This window comes from Anneissia japonica, unplaced genomic scaffold, assembly GCF_011630105.1.
Source record: "Anneissia japonica isolate Jap-2015-1 unplaced genomic scaffold, ASM1163010v1 scaffold287598_len761594_cov195, whole genome shotgun sequence".
NCBI lineage: Eukaryota > Metazoa > Echinodermata > Crinoidea > Comatulida > Comatulidae > Anneissia > Anneissia japonica.
In genome coordinates this window covers 248,892-272,725 of record NW_022705477.1, presented here as the reverse complement: position 1 = coordinate 272,725, position 23,834 = coordinate 248,892, and the positions used below count along the sequence as shown (strand labels likewise).

The following is a 23,834-nucleotide window of genomic DNA, read 5'->3' as shown; positions in this document are numbered from 1 at the left end:
AAGCAATCATGCATATCATGCAAATTAGGTAAAAATCCTGAGGGCAGGCTTAATTGACTGACTGACTGATAATGCTGTTTACTGTACTATGTTTGTATGAAGTCATAGGTGAAGTCATGTAAGTATGTTGTGTATGTATGTAGTGATCACCATCACATAATTTTCAGGAGTGGACACAGCACTGGTAAACAACACCACCCTTAAGGCTAGATGAGAAAGAAATTTTAAGCAACAGAATTTTTAAAATAGAGAAATAGAAAATCAAAACATTAAATGTAATGCAAAATAGAAGAAATCAAATGCCTTAAACAATGAAAACATATCTATGAATGGCCTATAAAAAAAATAAGACAAAAGTCTGAAAAAAAAACACAAAAACGTAGAGCAAATTATATTTAAACCAAGACAGGTGCTAGACTACATTTTCAAAAAATCCTCAAAAAATACAGAAACAGTAAATTAAAAAAACATCTAACAATCAATGATCACAATAGAGCAAAAACTACATAACTATTGTATTAACAACATTCCAAATGTCTCATATATATAATATCTTTACAACATCTGGTTCAACATAAGAAATCAAATTTCAGATCTGGACATTCAAGATTGGAGCTAATGAATTAAGCAATTCAAGTCTCCAATATATTCATATACATTACTTATTCTTTTCAAAAGGTAGATGAAGAAAACAAAGAACTTATGCAAAATAAAGCAAATTTGGTTCACACACAAAACTGCAAATGTGTTCAGTGGAGAAAGCGTGGCACAAAATCATAAAGAAAGAATGTCACTAGATGGGTTGTGAATGCACAAAAATTCACTCACAAATTTATAAAAAAAAAAGAGAAAACTGAAAGCTACTACAACCAGACTTTCAAGCAAGAGAAACAGACGAGGGCAGTGTTGAGGTATGTTACATGGAAGTACCTGATGTGTTTCTATGGCAATGATGTTTACAATTCAGTGCTGACAGACACATCTTCTTCGTCAGTCTGCGCTGATTTGCCATTCAAGCCATCATCATCCTCTCTGACAGCATCCAATACAATGCTGGATTCCTTGCCAGGATATACATCCTGATGCACTCCAATGTGTTTGACAGAATGTTGTTGATCATGAAGTGTATTTGGTGAATCAATGGCATGTATTAAGTCATCATTTTTATGGTAGTCAACAGGATTAGCTGTATAGCTGCCCTCAGAAGATGAGGTGGAGTTAGTTGATGGGGATGAGGTTAGTTCCCGCCCACCCATATCCATTCCATTTTCCTCCCTGTCATCATGCTCCTCTGCTGCTTTAACACTATCTACATCATCCTCATCCTCACTACTATAATTCCCATTGTGGTCTTCCCCAGAGGGGTGTTGGTTTGACAAAAGGATTTCTTGAGAACTTGTACCATCCTCCCCAATTTCAGCATTCGAACAACCAACATCCTCTCTTTCAACACATTCATCATCAACTCTCATTGTTGCAGGCACACTGTCTGATGAACTCTCATCATCTGACAACTGTTCTGCCTCATCAGGAGTTTGCTCATCCTCAAACTGGGGCTTGACATCAGCTACACTACTATCAGTGTCTAGTAAGATCTCTCCAGATGCCTCAAGACTACTACTAGGCTCACCACTCTCAATTTCTTCACTTGTATCCAATTCAGGTGACTCCTCTGGAACTGCATCTCCATCAATGACATCATCTTTCTCATCTTCACTCTCAACTCTACCAGGCTCTTCCAATACACCTTCTGGGGTTTGGACTCCTAACATAGTTATATCCCCAATTGGACTTCCCCTGGTTGCATTCAGACTTGAAACTTCAGGAAAGGAATCATTAGTATCTTTTGCATCCTCACCTTCGGAGGCACTGCTATGAAATTCTAATTTTTCAGCATCATCTACCCTTGGACTACGGGAAGCAATGTCAGGACTGCTGCTTTGAGCACGTTCTTCATCTCCAAGATATCCAAGATTACCTGCGTCTACATGGAAAACATTCTCCTCAACCTTCACTTTCCTATCCTTTTTGCTAGATTCATTCTCACTATCTGAACTACTACTACTGCTAGAAGAATCTTCTCTCTCTTTATCTTCAGAGCTCTGGCTCACCACCCTATCACGAGCTAGATAATCTACATTACCACGATCTCCCTCATCAGAGCTTGAATGTGAATCAATATCATCCCTATGCATACTACTTGGGTCTTCAATATTACCGACCCCTTCTGTTTCCACAATACCTGACTCCTCAGGTGTGGTATAGTCCTCAACATGAGGGTGAGTAGTGACACCTAAATCATCCAGTCTTGGACTACCATGTTCTTCAGAATCATCCTCAACTCTCTTAGTAGTATTACGTTCTTCAATGGGATTCTCAAGGCTTGAGTGTGGACTCTCTACTAATTCATCTTCCTTACCATAATCATTTCTTACTGAACCCTCAACTACTTCATCATTCTCCTCCACATTTATAGTTTCAGGTTCATCTTTGTGACTATCATCAAAATGTGAATGGCCAGTTATATCAAAGGTACTTTCTAATTTAGCATCATAATCACCAACATCTTCCTCCTCACTAACTTTCTCTTCATCCCTTTCAACTTTTTCCTCATGTGCAATAGTGTTTGAAGTTTCTTCAACTATACCTTCATCCTCACTGTCGCCTCCTCTATATTGATCCTCCTCTTTTCTATCATCTTCATTTTCTTCATCACCTGAGCTATTTTGATGGACATATTCTACCTCATCTAAGGTGATTTCTGGGATTGTGCCTACATCTTTTGATACCTCCACAACCTTCTCATTTTCAGAGGTTCCCACCTCTGCATCATCAACTAGTTTATCATGAGAACTAGTTTCAACAACAGGGATTACATGGTCATCATCTTGAGGAAGATCTTCCTCCTCTTCCTCAACCAATTCATCACCAGAATTCAAATCACCCTCTTGTAGAGATTTTTCATCAATGACAATAAACCTATCAGATGAGCATGACTCTAGTAAATCACTTTCAACATTCTCATTTTCACCAGCTTCATTTTTAACATCACTGTTTTCTTCATCTTCTTCAGACCCTTCCTCATGGATATCTTGGAGACCGTGAGAATCATGGTGAATTGCCACTCTATCATCTGATGTAAAGTCCTCAAAGTTGGACTTAGTATCAAAACCAGCTGTGTCAAGATCACAAGGGTGTCTGATATCAACATCACCAGCTGAAAGGTCAACATCACTAGCTGAGATGTCAATATCACCAACTGAAGGATCAGCTTCACCCGCTGAAGTGTCAATATCTCCAGCCTGAGCTGCAGTTGAATCATCATCTTCAGTCACATCACTTTCTTGGTGGCAAAAAGCAAGCTTAGGGTGTTTCAAACTATCATACTGATTTAAATCCTCTACAAAAACATCAACACTACTTCCATCATTTTCACTACCTAGACCTTTGTCAACATCTGTCCCTAAGAGGTCAAATTCTACATTACTCTCTAGTTTTGGTGTACTGAAAACATTACCATCGGCACTGTCACTCTCAAACTCACCAAGGAGATCTCCTAAGGCCTCTTTATTATCAGAAGTCAACACAGCCTCAACACCAACTTCCTCTTTCTCAGATGTTAGTACCTCACTTTCTACTGGGTAAGAAGGCGTTGCTACTATCTCAGCAAACTTCACTGGCTGTTTAGTCTCACCAATCAAAGCTTCCTCCTGGTCTTCAAACTCACAACTATCATCCTTTATTTTGGATGCCAACACAACATCATCTTTCTCACCTACTTCTTCTGTCACAGCTTTCTCATACAACTGTTCACCAGACTTGGTATTCTCATTTTCCCCCTCACTTTCATTCTCTTTAGGAAATCCCTCAAGGTAACCCCCCTCTGGTACCACATCAGGACTTTCCCGTACCCCATAAGCTGTGTCATCCTCTCCCATCACTCCCTCCTGCACGGCTTCCATGTCTTGTTCCATCTCACCTGACAGAGTTTCATGGCTGGCTACTGTTGATCCATTTCCAAAACAATTCCTATATTTGTCATTATCATTGTTGTATATACTGCCCTCAATACCATTTTCTTTTTCTGCTTTAGTATCGATGTCTTTATCCTCATCTCTGTTGTCACGTTCATCCTATAAAAAGTATAAATAACCAATTAAAATATGTGATCAAATATCATTATACTATAATGTACAGGAATCAAACAAAACACATCAATTAATTATACAATAAGTAGTAGTACAGTAGTTTAATAATAAAGAACTTCATTTTGAGAATGAAATTTCAATATTCAAAAGAATCAAAACAAAATCCTACGAAGAAAGGCATAAAGTATCACTCAAGTTTATTCTACTATCAGCAAGTGACAGAGAAGTAAAGCATGGTCTTTCAATTATCAGATTTAGTGTTTAAGTTTGAGGCATATTCAAAAAAACTTACATCATTTTTGACAGCTGGAGTGCTTCTTCTTGCTCTCTTCATAATTTCATCTACACGCTATGATTCAAAGATAATGACATGATATAAAATACTGCATATATCAATAGGACTCCACAAACTAAAGCCTGCTGCACACAAGTGAGTTCAGATGAGCTATCAAACACACATAAAATTGCCTTAGCAGAAGTAAATGCATCCAAGGCTAATATCTAAGCTGAATTCATTAGTAGGGAGCTCTACAATTTTTTAATTTAATAGAAGAATAGTATTCATTAAGTGTTATCACTTAATATATAGCTACCATAACAATGATAGAGGAAAAAACCCCCAATAAAATAAGCATAAAAATTACCTTCTTCCTTGCATCTCGTGCTTCCTCTTCTTTCTTTAATTTTTCATTTAATTCTTCCTCCCTTTTCTTCTTTTCTTCTGCTTTTATTCGTTCTTCCTCCTCTCTCTAAAATCAAGGGTAAATTAATATTATTCATGGGTTAAAATCCTGCAAACTCCAAAATTTGTCTTACAACTCTCCATAAAAATTCTAGAAGAAAATCAAATTCTTATTAAGATGGAAAAGACTATCAAATTATGAAATAGTAAAAAGATGCATAAGGCTAGAAAATATGTGATGCCAATAATAAGCAATTAATAGAGCTCCGCATAGTACACTATAGGAAAATTATTATACAAAGGTTAGATTTAATGCTTGAAAAATTTCCTGAGGGCCTGCTAGGCCCGAAGGAAATTTGTGAATGCATTAAATCTAACCTAAGTATAATAATTGTCCGCTAGTGTACGATGCATGCTCTACTAATTGCTTTATAAGTCAATCACCATCTTTTAAGGTTAGTTGTGATAACCAAATGTTGTAGCAGTCATCGGTTGCTATAGTGATATGATCAGTATACTGTGTGCGTATTATTTTACAATCATTTTAGCGGTGCGTATGCTGTTGTGCTCCTGCAGTACGCGTTTAACTACAGCACAGTACGGATACGGTGAATAACTATTTTGTAATTTGCATTGTGTTAGAAGAACTAGTTTGTAATGTTTCACATTTTTCAAAGAAATAAACATTTTTTAAAGCATTCGAGAGAGAATACAGTCACTGTCACTAATTTTTTGGTCGGTGCAGACAGGTTAAAATTGTGGGATGATTTCATAACTACGCTAGGCTATGGCCTGGGCTAGGCTAGTAGTACTACTAGAGGAGGAAGCCTCGGCTGCCTCCAGCCTGGCCGTAGGCCTACATCTAATGTCGTTCCTTGAGTCTTTAAAATAGGTCTAGAATATTCGTTTGTTTAGTTTATTAGGGTTCATTGATTTAAGGAATTGCTTAATTGTTCATACTTGATATTGAATTTAAAGTAGCTTTCTTCAGGTTCTAATTAACCTTGTTTTATGAAAGTTTTCAATTACAATTCAATTTTCATTGCGGTGCGCGATATCTTCGCTGAGACGAAAGAAAAATGAGGAATTTTTTTTGCACACGAACCTAAAAAAAATCAAGCCAAGCGTCCACTAATTGAAAAATTAGTGGACTGTGGGGGATAGGCAAATAACATTGGGAGTTGCAGTGATGACGTCACAATTGACTTTATAACATATATTAAAGGTTCTTTAATGAACAAAATACAAATTTGTACCTTCTTTTCTTCTTCTTCTGCTCGTAGTCTTTCTTCTTCCTCTTTTCTTTGCTGCTCTTCTATTGCCTTTTGTAACCTCTCTTCCTCTGCCTTCCTATATTCTTCTGCCAATCTTTGTTCCTCCTCTTCCTCTCTTATTCGTTCTTCCTCCTCCCTTCGTAGACGTTCTTCCTCTTCTTTCCTACATGAATGAGTACAAGGAGGTGATTAATTAAAATTTAGATTAATTTACATTATCTGTGGATTTTTTGTCTAAACCTTAAAATTCCTTGAATTTTAATGCCAGGCAGACCATGTTCTCAGTAGATCACATGTAAACCTTTGAGATCCCCTTCAGATTTGGTAGAATGACCAGGAAGCTCTACCTTACATGTTAAATTTTCAACCACAAATTCAATTGTATCAAATGGTTGCACCAAAATCTGAAAATGTTCTAAATATCAGAAATTGATAAAACATACTCCTCTTGTTCTTTTTGTAGCCTTTGAAGCTCAGCTTCTCTTTCAGCTTTCTCTCGCATCTGTCGCCTCTTCTCTGCCAAAGCCTGCTTGGCTCTCTCTTCAGCTGACAACTCAGGTGGTGGGCTACTTGTCTCAGAATCTGAACCTAAACAAAATCATCAATAAGTTAGATCATAATTAATTGATTTTGAAGAAATGAAATGTTTACAATGAGTGATATACAGTATGGAGGAATATAGAGTCATAAAATACATAATATTTAAACAATTGTTATTGGTCTTTGACATACTTTTCTTTTCTGGCTCTGTAACTTGTGGCACATCAGGTTTAGGTGCTTCTTCTTTTGTTGGAGATGGAGCCTTGGGTGTCTCTTTTGGGGTTGGGGTTGCTTTAGTTATTGGTGTTGCTTTAGGTACAGTTGGCGATTTTGCTGCTGCTGGTTTAGCAGTTGGTGTTTTATTGGCTGCCGGGGGCTTGGATGTTGGCGTCTTTGTTGATGTTGGAGTTCTACTGCCTGCTGATGTCCGTGTAGTAGTAGTAGTTGGTGTTTTACTAGCAGCAGGTGTTCTACTAGCTGCTGGTGTTTTACTAGCTGCCACAGTTTTGTTGTTAGTACTTGGGGTTCTAGGAGTTCTTGTTGGAGAAGATTTGGCAGGAGTCAAAGCCTTCTTAATTGGAGGAGGTTGGCTTGATTTGGAAACTGAAGAAACAAAATATATCAAAAATACCATTTCAGAATAAACAAATGTGTGATTCGAAGATAAAAGCGAGAGCTATTTGATCAAATAAACTTCTAATCTAAAGTTTTCTTTAGATTTCATCACAATTATTTCCAACTCTACTCCGCAAGCATTACAAAAAAAAAACTTGGGTTTAGAACATCAACAGTCAAAAATGAATAGCTATATTCCTTAAACCTCATAAAGTAACTTTATAAAGCATAAAAGGTTGTGAATCATCAGCTCTCCATTCTCCAAGCTCCATAATAAGACATGGTTATATATCAAATGACCACTTTCGTTGGCTGGATTATCATTGTTACAAGTGTATAAATATAATGCTGATTTTAATGCATTTACTTACCTGGTGTTTTACTAGTTTTATCTGTTGGGCTCTTAGCATCTACAGTTGTCTTATTCTTTAACCGTAGTGACGGTTGTCTAACATGCATACTGGAATTACTAGAACTAGTTGGTGTGCCTGGTGATGGCTTTGGAGAAGGTGCTCGGAACCCCTTAGGAGAAGCTGGTCTTTGAGTCTGAAAATAATGGAAGAAATATATAGTGCAAACTAATGATTATGTTAAAACGATTATACAGTAGTAACATTGAAGCAAATGTGTTCATGCCTGGCACAAAAGAAATTGCCATATCTGGGGTGAACACAAATCTGAAGATGGCATTCGTTTCAAATTTGCACACTCGTATAAAAGGTAACTAGTCGTGTGTGAATGATCATCTCAGAAAAAAAGACGCTTCACAGAGCCTGGAAATATGTTCTTCTACATTACAAACTTTACATTTGTTTTCTATGTGGTATTAATCTGACTTATTTTTTGGACAGTTGGGTATACAAGTTAAAAAACAGCAAGCTGTATATACTTTATTTATTAAGATCTCAAGAAGAATACATACATAAAATTTAATATACTATATAATAATTTATCATTTGAATATTAAAAGTTAATGCAATACCTTAGCTGGTGTTTCACTTGTTGAGGCTGGTTGCACTGGAGCAGTTGTCTTCCTCTCTGTGCTTCTTCCACGACTCCCTGGAGTTGGAGTCCTCCGTATGGGTGTGCTAGGTGATGATTTGTTTTGGGAAGTTGTAGCTACAAAAATAAAGAAAATTAGGGGATTTTTAACATTTTTTTTTTTAAGTATTAAAGAAAAAACATAATTATATATATATTCTAATAAAAAAAAAATCACTGTTAACTAAAAATAAACAGACAAAAATGAGAGAACAAGTAACAAAACAAAACAGTAAATTACAACTAAAGATATGGGTGGTCTCTAAATAGGTATGAAGTAATGCATTGGGGATAAACACAATACAATAAGATTCAAAAGTCTGAAAAAGCAGAAAATTTGGATGCTTAAAAATTTGACATGCATTAGGAATAAAAAATACAAGACTACAAGAAGTAACAGTAAATTAAGCAGTGAAACATCTTGCATTAAGCAGAAACAGATTTCTGCTAAAATAAACAAAACAAAGCTGAAATGATCTGTTGATGATAAAAATTGCTGATGCTGGGTGTGAAATCTAAAACTACAATAATAAATAGGTTTTAATTATGTTGCATATAAGGTAAAGTGCCCCTTGACATTGTGCTTCACAAGATTTTCATGAGCTGATCATCAGCTTAAAATGCGATGGAAATAGCACATTTGTTAGGTTCTGTTTACTATTATGAAAATACAGTATTTGATTTCATAATTTAAAGGAAGTCTAGAAATTTTGCATTCTAAATTATTAAAAGGTCAATTATGAATAAATTATTCTCATACCTTTATTCATAAAATGTCAACACCACCAACAATATCATTGTAAACTATTTATTTTCATTATTGTTTTTATTATTATTCTCTATTATTGTTATTATCATTATAAGAGAAACTTTATTAGTCACAAGGTGAAATTAGGTTGCTTAATGTATTGGCAACATCATTAATATATTATCATTATAATAATCAATAACAAATAAGATACTCATATGGATCTCCGATTGTAGTATTAATGATAAATAGTTTGATTAGAAAAGAAAAATAATAAGTGTAGTTTTATTTTCATTATTATGAAGATTATCAAAGTTAACATTATTTTTCATTATTAAAAATTATTATTTTAATTGTTAGACTGTTATCGTAATATATAATTACTAAGAAAATTTCCATTACAGCATTAAATCCTTTATAGGTTACCATATATCACACGCCATTAAATAATACCTTAGGAGGACCTCAACATACTTAACATTTCAAAATATTTCCATTCAGTTACAGATGAATGTTCCAGACTAGAGGAAACATACAACCTTTAATAGTATTACTATTACTCAATAATATATATTATAGTTATAATATTACATAATCATTACCAAAGTTTCTTCACATGTATATTATCCGTATATTATACTTCATGAATCTATAATTAAATTTTCATTATACTATATTATATAATTATAATCACTCTTACACTATATTATTCATTATATTACAAATTATATTTTGGTATGTTATACTGCATTCTGTATTTAATTATAAAATTATTAAATGAGCAATAAGCAAATCAGTAGGTTTTACATTATTACAATAAATTTATTTAAAAAATGATTAAATTATTACAAGTTGTATCACCTCTCATCTGTAATAAAATGAAGTTCTTAAAATTGTGAACCCATAATCAATTCGAGACCAGTTAAGGTGGTCTCAGGGTTCAGTTTCTACTTAGTGTAAATGTTATTTGGTTCTTGAAAAAAGTGGTCTCGAATTAGAGAGGGTCTCGAATTGAAGGGTGCATTGTGTATGTAGCAATAAAATATCAGTTAAAAAATCTATATCTATAATATGTAAAAGAGTAATTGATCAAACTCCACTTGATCATACTAGGCAGAAAAAGATGAGATGTTTATGTAATTTACTGAGAGAAAAGGACAGTGACAAAGACAGAAGGCAGGCTTAGAATGGTGTTCCACCCTTCCTAAGATGACACTAACAGCAACAAACTAGACAATAAAGTGACAATACACAGCACTGTGTTATATGACTAGACAGAAAGTTGGGTGACGAGACATTACTGGCTCTATGACGATACAATATAACTGGGTTATAATGATGTCAACGAGAGAAACTCACCCCTATAACGCCTCCTAGTGGCATCTATTGATCAAAACAAACCATTAAAATTTATTCATTGGAAAATATTTGAGTAATATATACGATTTGGACACTATTAAAAAACAAGTTATGTACATTTTAGAATTATGCAAATGCGGCTGAATGCTGCATAGGAATTAAAAAGTGTGTGACCCACTTAAAAAATGTAGACAATGAACCGGTATTCAAAATTCTCATCAAAAGCCTACAGGGGAGAATAATAATGAAAGGCTTTATTCGAAATATGTTTGAATTATATTTCTATGAGATGGATATATTCATCTTAAGGTTTTAATTGTGCCTTAATATGGCAAATTATTCAGTTTAGATTCAGATGACAAAAATTAATTTTATATTTTAATAAATCAACTGACACCTAGTTCACAGTGTCGATCCATGATATAAAATTGTATTTTAAAAATTAGTTATGATATTACTTCTAAAATTAATTCAAATGAAAGGCTTTCATCATCATTCCTGATGATGACATAATTAATGTCGAAATATTGAATGTATTATACTATCTAATTCAAATGATGTTTAGATTTTTTTTACAGAATTTAGGATTTTGTTCGTTATTTTAAGCGGAGCAAATTTTGTTGTTGCTTTTTCCTTTTAGGTGGGGATTAATGAGGAATCAGTTGCCAAACCTATGATCCATATATTAAAATGCAGGCATTTGTCACTCGCACATCACAGCATGCAACTGTACCTTTGCTATGGATCACAGACCAAGCAACTGTTGATCCAACAAGTACTCAGTAAAATGTTATTTGGACAAAATCTGGTATAGGGAATACTATGCTACAGCTATGTGTTAGCAGTGAATTCATAGTCCACTATAAACCCATAATAAATCTACGGCAATTTATAGTAAATTATGAAAAGCAATCTAAAAAAATGGCTGAATATTTGAGGTACCCACAAATTTAATAGTGTATTTATAATTTTAAAACAATTTAAAGTTATTGGGGAAAAGATTTTTAATAAAATTTCTAAATACAATTAAAAGAGGATTAATAATCTATATTAAAATTTATAGTTAAAAACCCATGTACCAGAGTTCTTCCAATTCATATGTCAATACATGTTCTATTAACATTTGATATAACAATTAACGGAAACGATACATAACGTACACCCCTCTGAAAAAGCTTGCCATGCATCAAGATTACTATAGCATTCAACAATATCCCACAATCCTTTGCAGAGGAAATCCTATTTGGACTAAAGTCTAAAGCTAGGAAGAAAGACCCAATAGAGAAGCCAAACATTTTAAAATTAAGTTTAATGTTTACAAATAAAAGCATAATCCTGTGAATGAAGACATCAAGTTAATGCCTACAAAATGTCTTATAAAGCAAAAGATGGGTTTTTGGAACAGTACTGTAAAACCTATTACCAAGGAAGGGAACCCAATTCTGAAGAATAGGACAGTTAACAAACAAGGGAAAAGCAATATGGAAGGGAACCCAATACCAAATAACAAACAGAAGAAAGAATTTCTAAAAAACTTGGAATCCTAAATTTGAGAGATCTCAATTTATGGGAAAGATAAAGAAATTCAATTTCCATATTCTGGCTGATATCAAACTTTGTATCATTTCAACATTAGTTACATAATTGCATGTATTTTATTGTTCTAGACCATTGTTAAAACAGGTTTTAACACCAGCCTGAAAATGTATCCTGGGCATTTTAAGTTTCAAATTAAAAAATTAAAATAAATAATAATATTATTATTATTAATATTATTATCATATTATACTAACGATGTTAACAATTATATAGATGGTTAGTTGTAGATGAGTCTGTTTACTACTTATGTATAACAACAGTTAAAATATATTTGCTAAAAAATTAAAACAACTAATTAACTATTTTAATAATCTATGGCAATATATGAAATTTTACAGAAAGTTTAGCTGCACACAAAGGATAGAATCAATTCAGGTGTCCTCATCTATATAAATGTGCATTCTTGAACTGGCATATGGTAATTTACGGGACTGATGGTTGTCAATGTATGTTTTTGCACATAATATAGTAAACCAAAACATATCTTCCAAAGGAAAATTAAAAATATAGTCTCTCTGATTTCAATTCTGATCACAGCCACAACAAAATTTAAACAAGAATTATTAAATAAGTATTTTTGTCTTGGTATTTTTTTTAAATCATATGGGCTAATTTATGAAATAAGATCAATTATTTACGGAATATTTTTACAATTTCCACCCGCATGTCTTTTCATAAATAACGCTGCTTGCCACAAAGGAATAAGCAAAAGGTAGAAAAAATATGGTGCAGAACGTTTAAGAATGCTCTAATCAAATTTACTAACTAATAACATTCTTTTATCTGTTCCTAAAGACTGAAGTTTTTGTTTGGAATTTGTTCAATTTTGTGATCACCTTGTCTTGTTTTACAAGTTGTTTTTTTTTTTGGTGGTAAAGTATTTGAATACGACAGATGTAGGAGTTATTAGATATAGTGTGGTGTTATCAGGGAGCAAGTGTTCACTGTAAGCAAGTATGCAGACCAAGAGGCCCTACTGCAGGTGAGAAAGACAGGTGAGCAAAGGGAAGAACACGTCAATTCATTTAGAAATCCAACAAAATTTACAGATTCGGCTACGACTGCTGGCCGTGCTGGCGGCATATCTGTGTTTCTGGGGATTAGATCCTGTCTGGTCCTCCTCACAAAACTCATTCTCCAAGTACTCTGCACTTTCAAAAACTGTTAACGACAGTGAACAAATTTTAGTTGTGTGTACAAACCAAACCTCAACAGACTTTTTAGAATTTGTTTTCTTGAGTTGCCCACTATGTTTATCATATAAAATATTGCAGCACAAAATTAATATAAATATTTTTTTTCCTGACTGGGGATAAAGACACAAAGTCTGAAATTTAGCACTTATTTTAATAATTAAAATATCAATTCTTTGAAACTGTAATCATGTTAATGTGTAGAAAAATGAATAAAATGGGTTGATTTTTTTTTTTTAATTAGTTAAAATGGGGATTATGCTTCTTTTTTTTTTCTTTACACATATATTAGCAAGTATACTTAAAAATTAATAGTCTTGTTATATTAAACTTTGGGCATGGAGAAAAAAATAAACCAGAATTGGTATATAATTTGTAAGAATTATTTGATATGGGACACTATTCTCTTGGTATGATTAGGTGTTACAATCATACAAAACTGACACAAACACAGTTTATATGTAGATGTTCAAACATAAAAAGCAAAACAGGGTTAGGATGCATAAAAAAATTCAAAATCAAATGAAACTAAAATTAAATTAATATGAAAGTAAGCTGATAAGTATATAGTATATATGTAATATCAAACATCAATGTATACATCATCAAATTAATAATTGCATGCTAATAAGAGTCTAAAAAATATTGAATGTGATAATGAAAGAAAACATTCAATTTAAATGGATTATAAAAATATGAGACTTACAGTTAAGTTGAGGAAAGTAAATCAACTTTAGACTAATAATAACAATGAGTAAGATGTCTAAAAGCACTATTGTAATTGCAAACTAATATAATTTCATTTAAAAATAATGATAGAAAAATAGATACATTATGACTAAGCTCCAAAAATAATAGTAAAATAATGATAATAAATATGAATGCTACTAATCATAATACTAAAAATGTACCTATTATTATTATTTAAAAAAAAAAAAGCATATAATCTAAAGACATTATTTAAACTATCCCTTATATACCTACTTGGCTACATTGTTTTATTTAAAAAAAAAGAAAAGCTAAGTTGGTTGATGAAGACCACAATAGTGCTGAAACAGACAAACTGAACAGATGTGGTGTATGATATATCTACTGGGAATGATTACCCATTGTGAATACAATAATCTAGTTCAAAATAACTTGCATAGAAATAACATTAATAATACTTGCCTTCAAATGTTCAAATAAATTACCTGAACTACACTAGCTCACAAATACCTAACAAGCAGTATAAGTCTACAGCTTACAAATACAAAAAAAGCAAATAACGCTACTAACAGTCACAAAAAATGAAGGTTGGAAAGATGAAAATAAATTTGAAAGAATGAATCTACAGAAAGAAATGGAAGCACAAATTTGTTGAGTAAAAATTATGAATGAAAATATATGGAAAGAATAAATACAGCTAGAAAAGGCCTTGAAACAAGACATAAGAAAAAGGGATAATTAATAATGAAAGAACTAAGTAATAGATAAGGAAAAGCGACAAGTAATATGAATATTGAAAGAGATGACAACTTAGGAGGAACCTTGAACATGAGGAGGGAGCTCAATCAAGGCTTCTAGGGTACTTCTCACCCACGATGTATTTACTAGAAGGAAAATGAGGAAAAGAAAACTTAACAAAAACTGAAAATAAATGAGTAAAGAAACTTAAAATCAATAAGAATAACATAAGGAATGGAGTTGAAATCAAGTAAAGTTGTCAGGTTTGGCCATGCTTAAAAAAAATTTAAATTAGTGAAATAGTAATAGTAATAATAAGAGGTTTGTGAAGCCTCTTTCCAATTTCAATAAACACAAAAATGGGAAGTATCTAGCCTACAACTGATTTTAAGACTGACAATAATTTCTACAGTATCCAAATTTTATTCATTTAAAAATAAGCTAAACCTATGGGTTAAAAATATAAAAATATCCCTGAATCAAAAAAAGATAAACATCACTAATAATGATAGAAATATACAGACTAGTAATGAACTTTTGTCTATTACACTATTTTAAGAATAATGATATCAATAATAATAATAAAATATAACATAGCAAAGACTTCTATAGCACCAGATATAAATGCAAATGCAACTCTCTAACAACTACTAATCGCACATCTAATGTGTAATAATGCCTCTCGTTATTAGAATTTAAATGTCTATGTACCTCTGCCCTATGGCAATATCCTGCTAGTTAAGAGTAGTAATGCAGTTCTACTTATAACTGTTGTTAGTGAAAGCTTACATGCAAGATTAGGGGATGACGAATGATGACGAGGGGTGTACGTGCTAGAATTAGGATCATCGATGCCTGGTGATGGGCTCCGTAGTGCCTTTGGTCGTGGCGTGTGAACTTCGAACCAGTCGTCTTGATTAGGTCCTAGTCGTACTAGTTGCACTGGGTTCCATAGTGTTGACACGGAAGAAGACAGCCTTTTATTGACTCCGATACCGGCAGGTACCATTTCATTCGGAGTATCATTTAAACGTTCCATGCTGCGGCCTCTAGGTGGCTCACTCGCTGGAATCTGCTTAGCTGGGTCCCAAGACCGCCTTTTCTCACGACTTCCAGCACTCTGAGACCTTTCAATGGAACGACGTACTATAGACTCCCGGTATACCTATAGAAGAGACAAAATCAAGTGAAAACAACAAAATATTAGTACATTTGCATGAAAATGAGAGATTCAAAGTATGGTATGTAAAAAGAATTAAGCGATAGGTTTTTGTGTTCACATTCTATGACGACAGACCTCAAACCACTTGCTTAAATTAAATGCCTTACTGTCTAGCTTACAAATTAAGATATCCATGGGCATTGGCAGCACCACGAGGGACAGAGCCAAAGCCGGTTAGCTACAAACATGTTAAAATGGCCCAAAATTCTCAGGTTTACGTGACCGGATAATTAGCTGTTTACACCCAACAAGGTTTCTCTCCCTGACCACACCAGATATTTTCAGACTTCCCTATCAGACAGCTTAGGCCGTGAGGGAAATGTTGGCTCCACCACTGTTAGTGGACATAATTAAAGCTAGGGAATTATTCTTCAATACTCAATTTATTATTACAACATTGTTACTCTACCATGCTTCACTGTATTTTTACTCAAGGACTTTCAGCATTTGTACAATATGAAATATTATAATCATTATTCCCCAAGGTTAGGTATATAATATATTAATAAGTATTTAGTTGCCTAACCTTTTTCTCTTCGTCTTGTTTCTTTCTACGTTCTTCTACTGCCTGCCTTTTCTGTTCTTTAGTTTGTTTCTGTTGATCAATTGATTTCTTTTGTAGTTCTAATTGCTTGTTTCTGTACTTTTTTTGACGATCAGACTTGTCCTTCAATTTGGAGGCATCTATAACTGTAAAATAAACATTTCAAAACATTAAGCATACTTTCTATTTGTCAAAATAGAAATAATTACTCTAAATAATTAATATGAATGATTGAAATCCTTTGAAGAGAATGAACAGTAGGTATAATCCTAACTGTATGTAATTCTTTAAAAAAAAAATCAAATATAAAATAACATATATGTAAATAAACTGCCAATAATACATCATGTAACAAACATTGAAAACATTAATAAATTACAATATGTTTAATGAACAATATTATTATGTCCATTAGTATTCGACAATACAGTACTTGTAAAAATATACCTTGTTGTATAGCTTTTGCAATTAACAATTTAGACTACTGTAAGCTTAATTGCAATAACAAGCAATCCACGTAGATCCTGTTCGTAAACATGTCCACAAAATATTGCCTTGTTTTCTGCCACGCATGCTCATTCGTTTTGCAAATGAGATCTGTGCTGACTTGTCTAGAATGTTCCATTTCAATGTTTTTAGTGAAGGATGTACCACGGTCAGGAAAATCATTTAATTTATAATCCATTTTTTTTATTTGAAACTATTTATATGAAATGAATAGAGATGCTCTGTCCCAACATATGTGCTTTATTTTGAAGTCCTTCCTGTTAAAATTGGTGTTAATAAATATAATGGCACATATCACCTTACTTTCCCATAATACCTATTTCGGACATTGGACACTCCACATTCTGTTTCCCCAAAAATCATGACTACATTTCCTATTTCAGTTCAGTAAAAATCAATTTATTTAAAAAAATGTTTTGAAATTGTAATGGTGTCACTTTTTAGAGACATACTCTCTTTGTGGTACAATAATAAATTTTAATACCGTAATCCTCTTCGACATTCGAAAATATCATTACATGACAAAACGAATAGTTCTGACTATCCACTTTTATGTTCCAAGTACCTGTGATTTTCTCAAAAAAGTTTGGTGTGTTATTTTACTCATAGAGGCCTATATGCAGTAGCGTATCTAAGGGTCTGGAAATGGGGGAAGTGGCATAGGTAAAGTGGGGGCTTGATGATAGGTGAGAGAGCACTAGCTCGCAAAATAAGGTGATTTGAGGTGATTTTTAACTATACATGTACATGAATATTTTTTGGGGCGACTGAGTATTTGAGGGACGTGCTCCTTGACGTGCACACACTAGATACAAGACTGGGCCTATGGGCAAATCATAGTGCTTAGCACATAAATCTTCACGATTTGGACAGAGCTTCATAAAGTCTTCAAACAGTGTTTGAATTCAAATTTTGGCATATGTATCTATTTTTCATTCTTTTTTTCAGAGTTTCATTACTGATAATTTATAACTTGTAGAAATTAATAAAAATAAATGTTAATCTTTCCAAACATTTGCAAGATTTTCAGATACTGATATCATGAAAGTAACATGTATACCAACTGGATAGGAAGAAGAACTAACAGAGATTATGCAGAACATGTTCATAAATGCATAAATAGCCATCATTTGTAGGAATCATTGGAGGCCAGATCTGATCATGTGATCAACTCATACGTGAAGACTATCCCTCTGGGCACACTTTCGACTGCGAACACATAACAAATATTTCCGTCAAAACATTTACTTTCTTAAAGAGAGTCATTAGAAAATATCATCCATAACAATCTCATTTATTTTTCCCTAGGTAAAAACATATAATTCCAAGCTTAATATAATGCTTTACTTTACTGGCAATGGTTATCAAATATGTATTTCTAAGATTTATATCACCTTAGGCCAAATTAAAAAAATAACGTGTTCCTTGTCTCTTCCTGCAATGTATGTTTTTGTTTGTACCACTTTCTTTATTTTTACTTATCATAAGGCAAAACAGGAAAATCATGCAGAATCTAAATATCCATGCATGCAATGAGTGTTTTAACGGCCTGCAATAGGCCTACATTTTGCATGTCTGGTAGCTGCCTTTTGTGGAATAGGGCATAATTTTCCTTTTTTTCAAAACTCTCCGAAGAAAAACATTGGGTCTTTCTTACTTGGCCTCATTTATTTGATCTACTGTTTTGGTTTGAGTGCATAAGTGTGATGAACAATTTTCTAAATTCTGGTATCTAAGCCACTGAAATCTTCTAAACCTTCTTTGTGAGTTAGATGTTGTAATGGCATGTTCGGAGGTCGGAAGGAATTAAACGATTTCAATTGAGGTATTTGAGGCATTGTGTGCAGCCCAACAGCAATGAATCATTAGCCAAAAGCTGTGTGTTCCAAGAATAATTATTTCCCTTTGACACAACAAGTTTAAGGAAAAAGTGCATTTATTCAATTACATATACTTCTTTTTATTCAATTTGCAAAGGTTCAACAAAATTTGTCAATCACAGTACCATGGTCATAAATAGAATATTTCATATATGAGTGCAGTTTTTTTTTTAGTAATACAGGATATACTATTCTAAATATCATCATTATTATTACCTAGTATTTATTTTATCAACAATAAACCATTAACCACTATTAAGAATTAACTGAAAAACCAGGTTATAAACTATTGTTACTATTTGTGTACAGAATATATTTGAATACGAAGTTTAAACTTACATGAAATGATTATCTTGCAAACTATCATTACATACTAGAAGGTGCAAACCAAAGTATATAATAAATAGGTTATGAAATGGGCAATATTATTATAAAAACATAACTTCAATTATTTGTTTTTTAGTCTGGCCAGGTATATTTCAGCTTAACTATTTACAGGTCCATCTCATATTTTAAAAATGTAAGCCATCAGCATAAATTGTTCATTACAAGGCGTTAAACGTCCATCCACTACAACTCCTCTTGTGTATTATTACATCCAATCAACATAATGAGTGGCCTTAATGAGGTCACAGGTACCATAGTTTAAACTTGATAGTTGTAAGCTACCTCTTAAACTGTTTCATTCGCAAAGTCGAAATTAAATTAGTTGGTTCACTATCAGGTTAAAAGACTGCCTGCAGAAAGTCTCTCTTATTTAGTTTATAAACTAATTTATTATTAGCTTTCAATTTAAAAAAGAAAGAACTTTGTAAAATTTATCTGAATTACTATATTAAGATAAATAATAACTTATGAGATGAAGCCCTCAAGTTTTGCTTTATAATAAACTGAAATTGAACTTGTGTGATTATTTTATATCAGCAATTGAAAGTTTTGTTTTCCTATAGTATATTTTTAAAATATTAGTTGGCATTTTTATGGTAATGTTAATATCCACTGTATTTGTAGCGCATATTACAGTCTCTATGCACTTGAAAATGCAAAGTCTTCGAAGAATAAAAATCTAGAACCAAGAAATATCCTAATACTAACAAAGAGAAAACAACTAAAGTAGACAAAAAGGAGACAGCAAAAAGAACCAGTGGTACTGCTCCATACACCAGCACCTTGGGACCCTAGATTGCAAACAGAATTATTCATAATGATCTTCTTCATTTCACATTAGAATCTTGTTACGAAGCTTTTTCTGTCTCTCATCACTTCATGTTATTAATATTCTTTAGGCTATGTCCATTTCACATTATTAATCTTGTTCAATGAGGTATGTTTCTATTAAGTACTTTACATTATTACTGTTGTTGTAGGCTACTGTATCATGTCTTGTGTTTAATCTTCACAGGCCATTTAATGCACATTATAGTATTTCAACATAAACTATTTATGTTTGCACCCTATGCATAGCATTAAGTTTTCTATCATGTTGTTAATTTAAGATATACTTGCATATGTGGTAAAACCTCGAATTTAAGCCCTGGGCTTCTTCTTCTTCTTTTTTTTTTGAAGTGAAGCCTTGAGCTTTTTTTTTTTTTTTTTTGCAAACTTTGGATGGGCTTATTTTTGAATTTTTGAGATGGGCTTCTTTTCGAGGCTACTTTTGCAAAGTAAAGAGGGAGCTTCTTTTCAAAATGAATGCTGTAAATTTTGAAAATCTATACTAAAAACAAAGAATAAGGCCACTGTAACATCAATCTGAATCATGACATTTATTAACTGGCATTAAATCACCTAAACTACTGTGTAAACCAAGCCACTTTTAAATTTATTTTGTTTTTATGAAATTCATGTACAGTACCATCATGAAAAGAAGCCTAAGCTATCTTGAAAAGAAGTCCATGGGCTCCTTCGAGATGGGCTTTTGTTTTAGGCTAATTTTGCAAAATAAGGAGGGCCTCCAATTTGAGATGGGCTTCTAATCAAGATTAAGCCCAAGGGGCTTCAATTCGAGGTTTTACAGTATGTTAATTTCATATTGCTAATTTCAACTCAGTTGGCTTTTAGCAACAGGCCTGGCGATTAGAGTGAATAGGAGATGCGCAATTTGAGGCGACATGCGGACTCTTGCAATCGTACGCAACTAAAGCATCACTAGTCCTACTCAGTTGACAAATGTTTTATTTTCTGCAATTTGACGGAACTGACAAGCAAGTCAAATTTACCATGTGACAGTGATAACCTAAACATTCGAAACATACAGAAACACTAGTTCTACCTATTGCACAGAAGTAGCGTGCAATTTTGGGTAGCGGCAATTAGCTGGGTTTGTTGAGTAAGTCCAGTTGCAAGAGAAACATACATTATAATATGTACATAGATATTTTTTCTGCTGTTTTACCTCACATTATAATACTGTCTGTTCAATGAGAAGAATGTTTGTGTGTATGCTACATTGTTATGTTACTGTACATAAGATATGTTTTTATGTTCACTTCACATTATTAATCATCATTAGTCATAGATCACAAGGTTTTTAATGTTGTTGCTCTTTTTATGCTTGGCATGTAAAGAGAGGAATGTTTTCGTGTATTCTACATTATTATGTTACTGTACATAAGATGTTTTTATGTTCACTCCACATTATTACTATACCTCACAAGCTTTTTTATTGTTGCTCTTTTTATGCTTGGCATAAAAGAGATGAATGTTTTCGTGTATTCTACATTATTATATTACTACTGTACGCAAGATATGTTTTTATGTTCAGTCAACATTATTACTATAGGGTCATTCCATTTCAAATAACCTGACCGACTCCGATTTCGATGAAAATTGACATACATGTTGGGTTTGGCATCGAATGCGCAAATCTCAAATTTTAGCTAAATCGGATCAATATTTTGAAAGTTACGGCCCGCCCAAATATGGCAAAATTGGCCAAAATGGGTGTGGCCGCCAACATTTAAACCATAAAAATTTTTTTGGGTGATTTGACATGGAATAACCCTATACCTCACAAGCTTTTTAATGTTGTTGCTCTTTTCATGCTTGGCATAAAAGAGAGGAATGTTTTTGTGTATTCTACATTATTATATTATTGTACATAAGATTTATTTTTATGTTCACTTTGCATTTTTAGTGTTATGCCTCAAAAGCTGTTTCAGTATGTTTACTTTACACTATTAATGTTGTTGCTCTTTTTATGCTTGGCAAATAAAGCGTTGCAAATTTATTTTTTCAATAATGTAGAAAAGAATTTCAAACATCATCTTACCAGGCCTTCTATGTTTTGGATTTTCTTTACCAGGTGTTTTTTCTCCTGCAGGATGTGTACTATCTTCTTTATTCACTGTATCTGTAAAAAAATATATTAAACATGAGTTGATGCAAAAAAAACCAATATTTTAATGACATCTGTCTACAGTATTTCTCTAAAAAAGAAAATCAGTCAATAGTGAGAAGTTACAAAAGATTATGAATTTACCACTAATACAGTTCATGTCACATAATATCAGCTCTTTAAATTTGAAAAATAACTGAAAATATCCTAAAATGTTATTCTACAGTTGCATTTCATGTAAAGAAATTAGCAGTAACACAATCATGGAGAGAAAGGTTTTGGCAATATTGATTAAATATACACTGAAGTGGTACTATAACAACCAAAAATCATAGCAAAACATGTAACATAATATTCAAATATTATTGCAAAAAGTTGTATTTAAAATATGTTCCTTAAATACTAATATCTTTGACCTGCAGTACAGTAGCCTTCAATAAATAACATAATTAATTGGGATTGACTTAGACAAGCATTCTGGTCATGTGTTGCTATAAAATCATATGACTACAGTATTCCGTTATCTGAAGATAAACAAGGCAAACACAGATACTGCACTATATTCCTGCTTATAATACTACTGTAGGTTGTACAACACATTACAGTAATCCACAGGTCATGTAAAATATAACTAATTTTTTCTAATATCACCACATTTATAAGGTCAACCAATAATCTAATTAAACTAACAATTAAATGAAATTGTCCCGGTTTAAAAGAGGGGATTTCCCTCAATGGCCCTCATCATTCAGTTTTATAGTGACATCCCATCGTGAGTAGACACATGTAAAATGTAGCAGCTGTTTCAACAAAATCTTGCACATTCAGTGCATTACCATTAGCAAGCAAGCACATAGATATTAAGGCAACTACGTGGCACAACGTTGGATAGCTCATCTTAAAAAGCCTAGAATTTTTTTAATGTGAGCGAAACATAACATACATGGCAAAGACCATAATGTATTTTAGATATACATGGGTTTTTCAAATGGCTGAACGGTAATGCAGGGGCACCATTAATAGCATAAGACATTGGTTGGTAAAAGCAAGTCTTCTCAGATAACATCTTAAAACCAGTGGTCATGTACATATTTAGCTTGCATGCACACAATGCATCTTTGAGAAAAATACTGTAGGGGGAAGGGGTTATCCCAACGTTCTGCTTCATTCAGTTTAATTGGGGACCACACAAACCCTGAGGCTATACCAAAATTTAGGTTCCAAAGGTGGTTAACTGTGGAGGGTTCACTGTAACAAAGGCTCTCTGAGAGTATACTGGAATGACATCATCAACATAAAAGATACAAATATTTACACTACTAGCAATAACAAACCAATACTCTAATGTACCTCTGCAAATACAAAGCCACCCATTACCAATATAGGTGCAATATGAAGCAGCAATACTGTATGAAATACTAGATTCAGTAGTCGGAAAAACTTAAAAATCCAATATAGTCATAAAACAAAGCAATAATAAAATCATAGGAGGTACACTTTCTTTTTTATAAACCAGTAAAATTTTTCCCAGGCTCAGTGTTTTTGGCCAATTTTAGGCTCAAAATTTTTCTTATTTTGTTCTTATTTTACACACTTTTCAAAGACAGAAAATTATTATTGTACGGTAGTATAAAACTGTACTGTATTACAGTCACACCTACTGTTGCTACTTGGTTTTTTTTTTCCCTAAATTCCGTAG

General features: G+C 32.9%; 1 protein-coding gene across 9 annotated transcripts in view; it reads right to left on the bottom strand.

The window, feature by feature from the left end:
* The window catches only part of LOC117105548 (proteoglycan 4-like), a 76,982-nt gene that overhangs the window by 3,750 nt on the left and 49,398 nt on the right, over nucleotides 1–23,834 (bottom strand). For 4 of the 9 annotated variants that reach the window (XM_033246717.1, XM_033246721.1, XM_033246718.1 and 1 more), the window contains 13 exons: nucleotides 22,070–22,150; nucleotides 16,394–16,557; nucleotides 15,435–15,810; nucleotides 13,054–13,167; nucleotides 10,408–10,431; nucleotides 8,242–8,378; nucleotides 7,631–7,805; nucleotides 6,837–7,247; nucleotides 6,548–6,692; nucleotides 6,087–6,267; nucleotides 4,793–4,897; nucleotides 4,441–4,497; nucleotides 3,912–4,133 (listed from right to left, as the gene is read on the bottom strand). In XM_033246717.1, the coding sequence (XP_033102608.1) occupies nucleotides 3,912–4,133; nucleotides 4,441–4,497; nucleotides 4,793–4,897; nucleotides 6,087–6,267; nucleotides 6,548–6,692; nucleotides 6,837–7,247; nucleotides 7,631–7,805; nucleotides 8,242–8,378; nucleotides 10,408–10,431; nucleotides 13,054–13,167; nucleotides 15,435–15,810; nucleotides 16,394–16,557; nucleotides 22,070–22,150 (2,192 nt within the window). Of the gene's footprint in view, nucleotides 1–3,911; nucleotides 4,134–4,440; nucleotides 4,498–4,792; nucleotides 4,898–6,086; nucleotides 6,268–6,547; nucleotides 6,693–6,836; nucleotides 7,248–7,630; nucleotides 7,806–8,241; nucleotides 8,379–10,407; nucleotides 10,432–13,053; nucleotides 13,168–14,728; nucleotides 14,792–15,434; nucleotides 15,811–16,393; nucleotides 16,558–22,069; nucleotides 22,151–23,834 lie in introns of all 9 variants that reach the window. The other 5 variants (XM_033246722.1, XM_033246725.1, XM_033246720.1 and 2 more) reach the window with 5 other exon arrangements.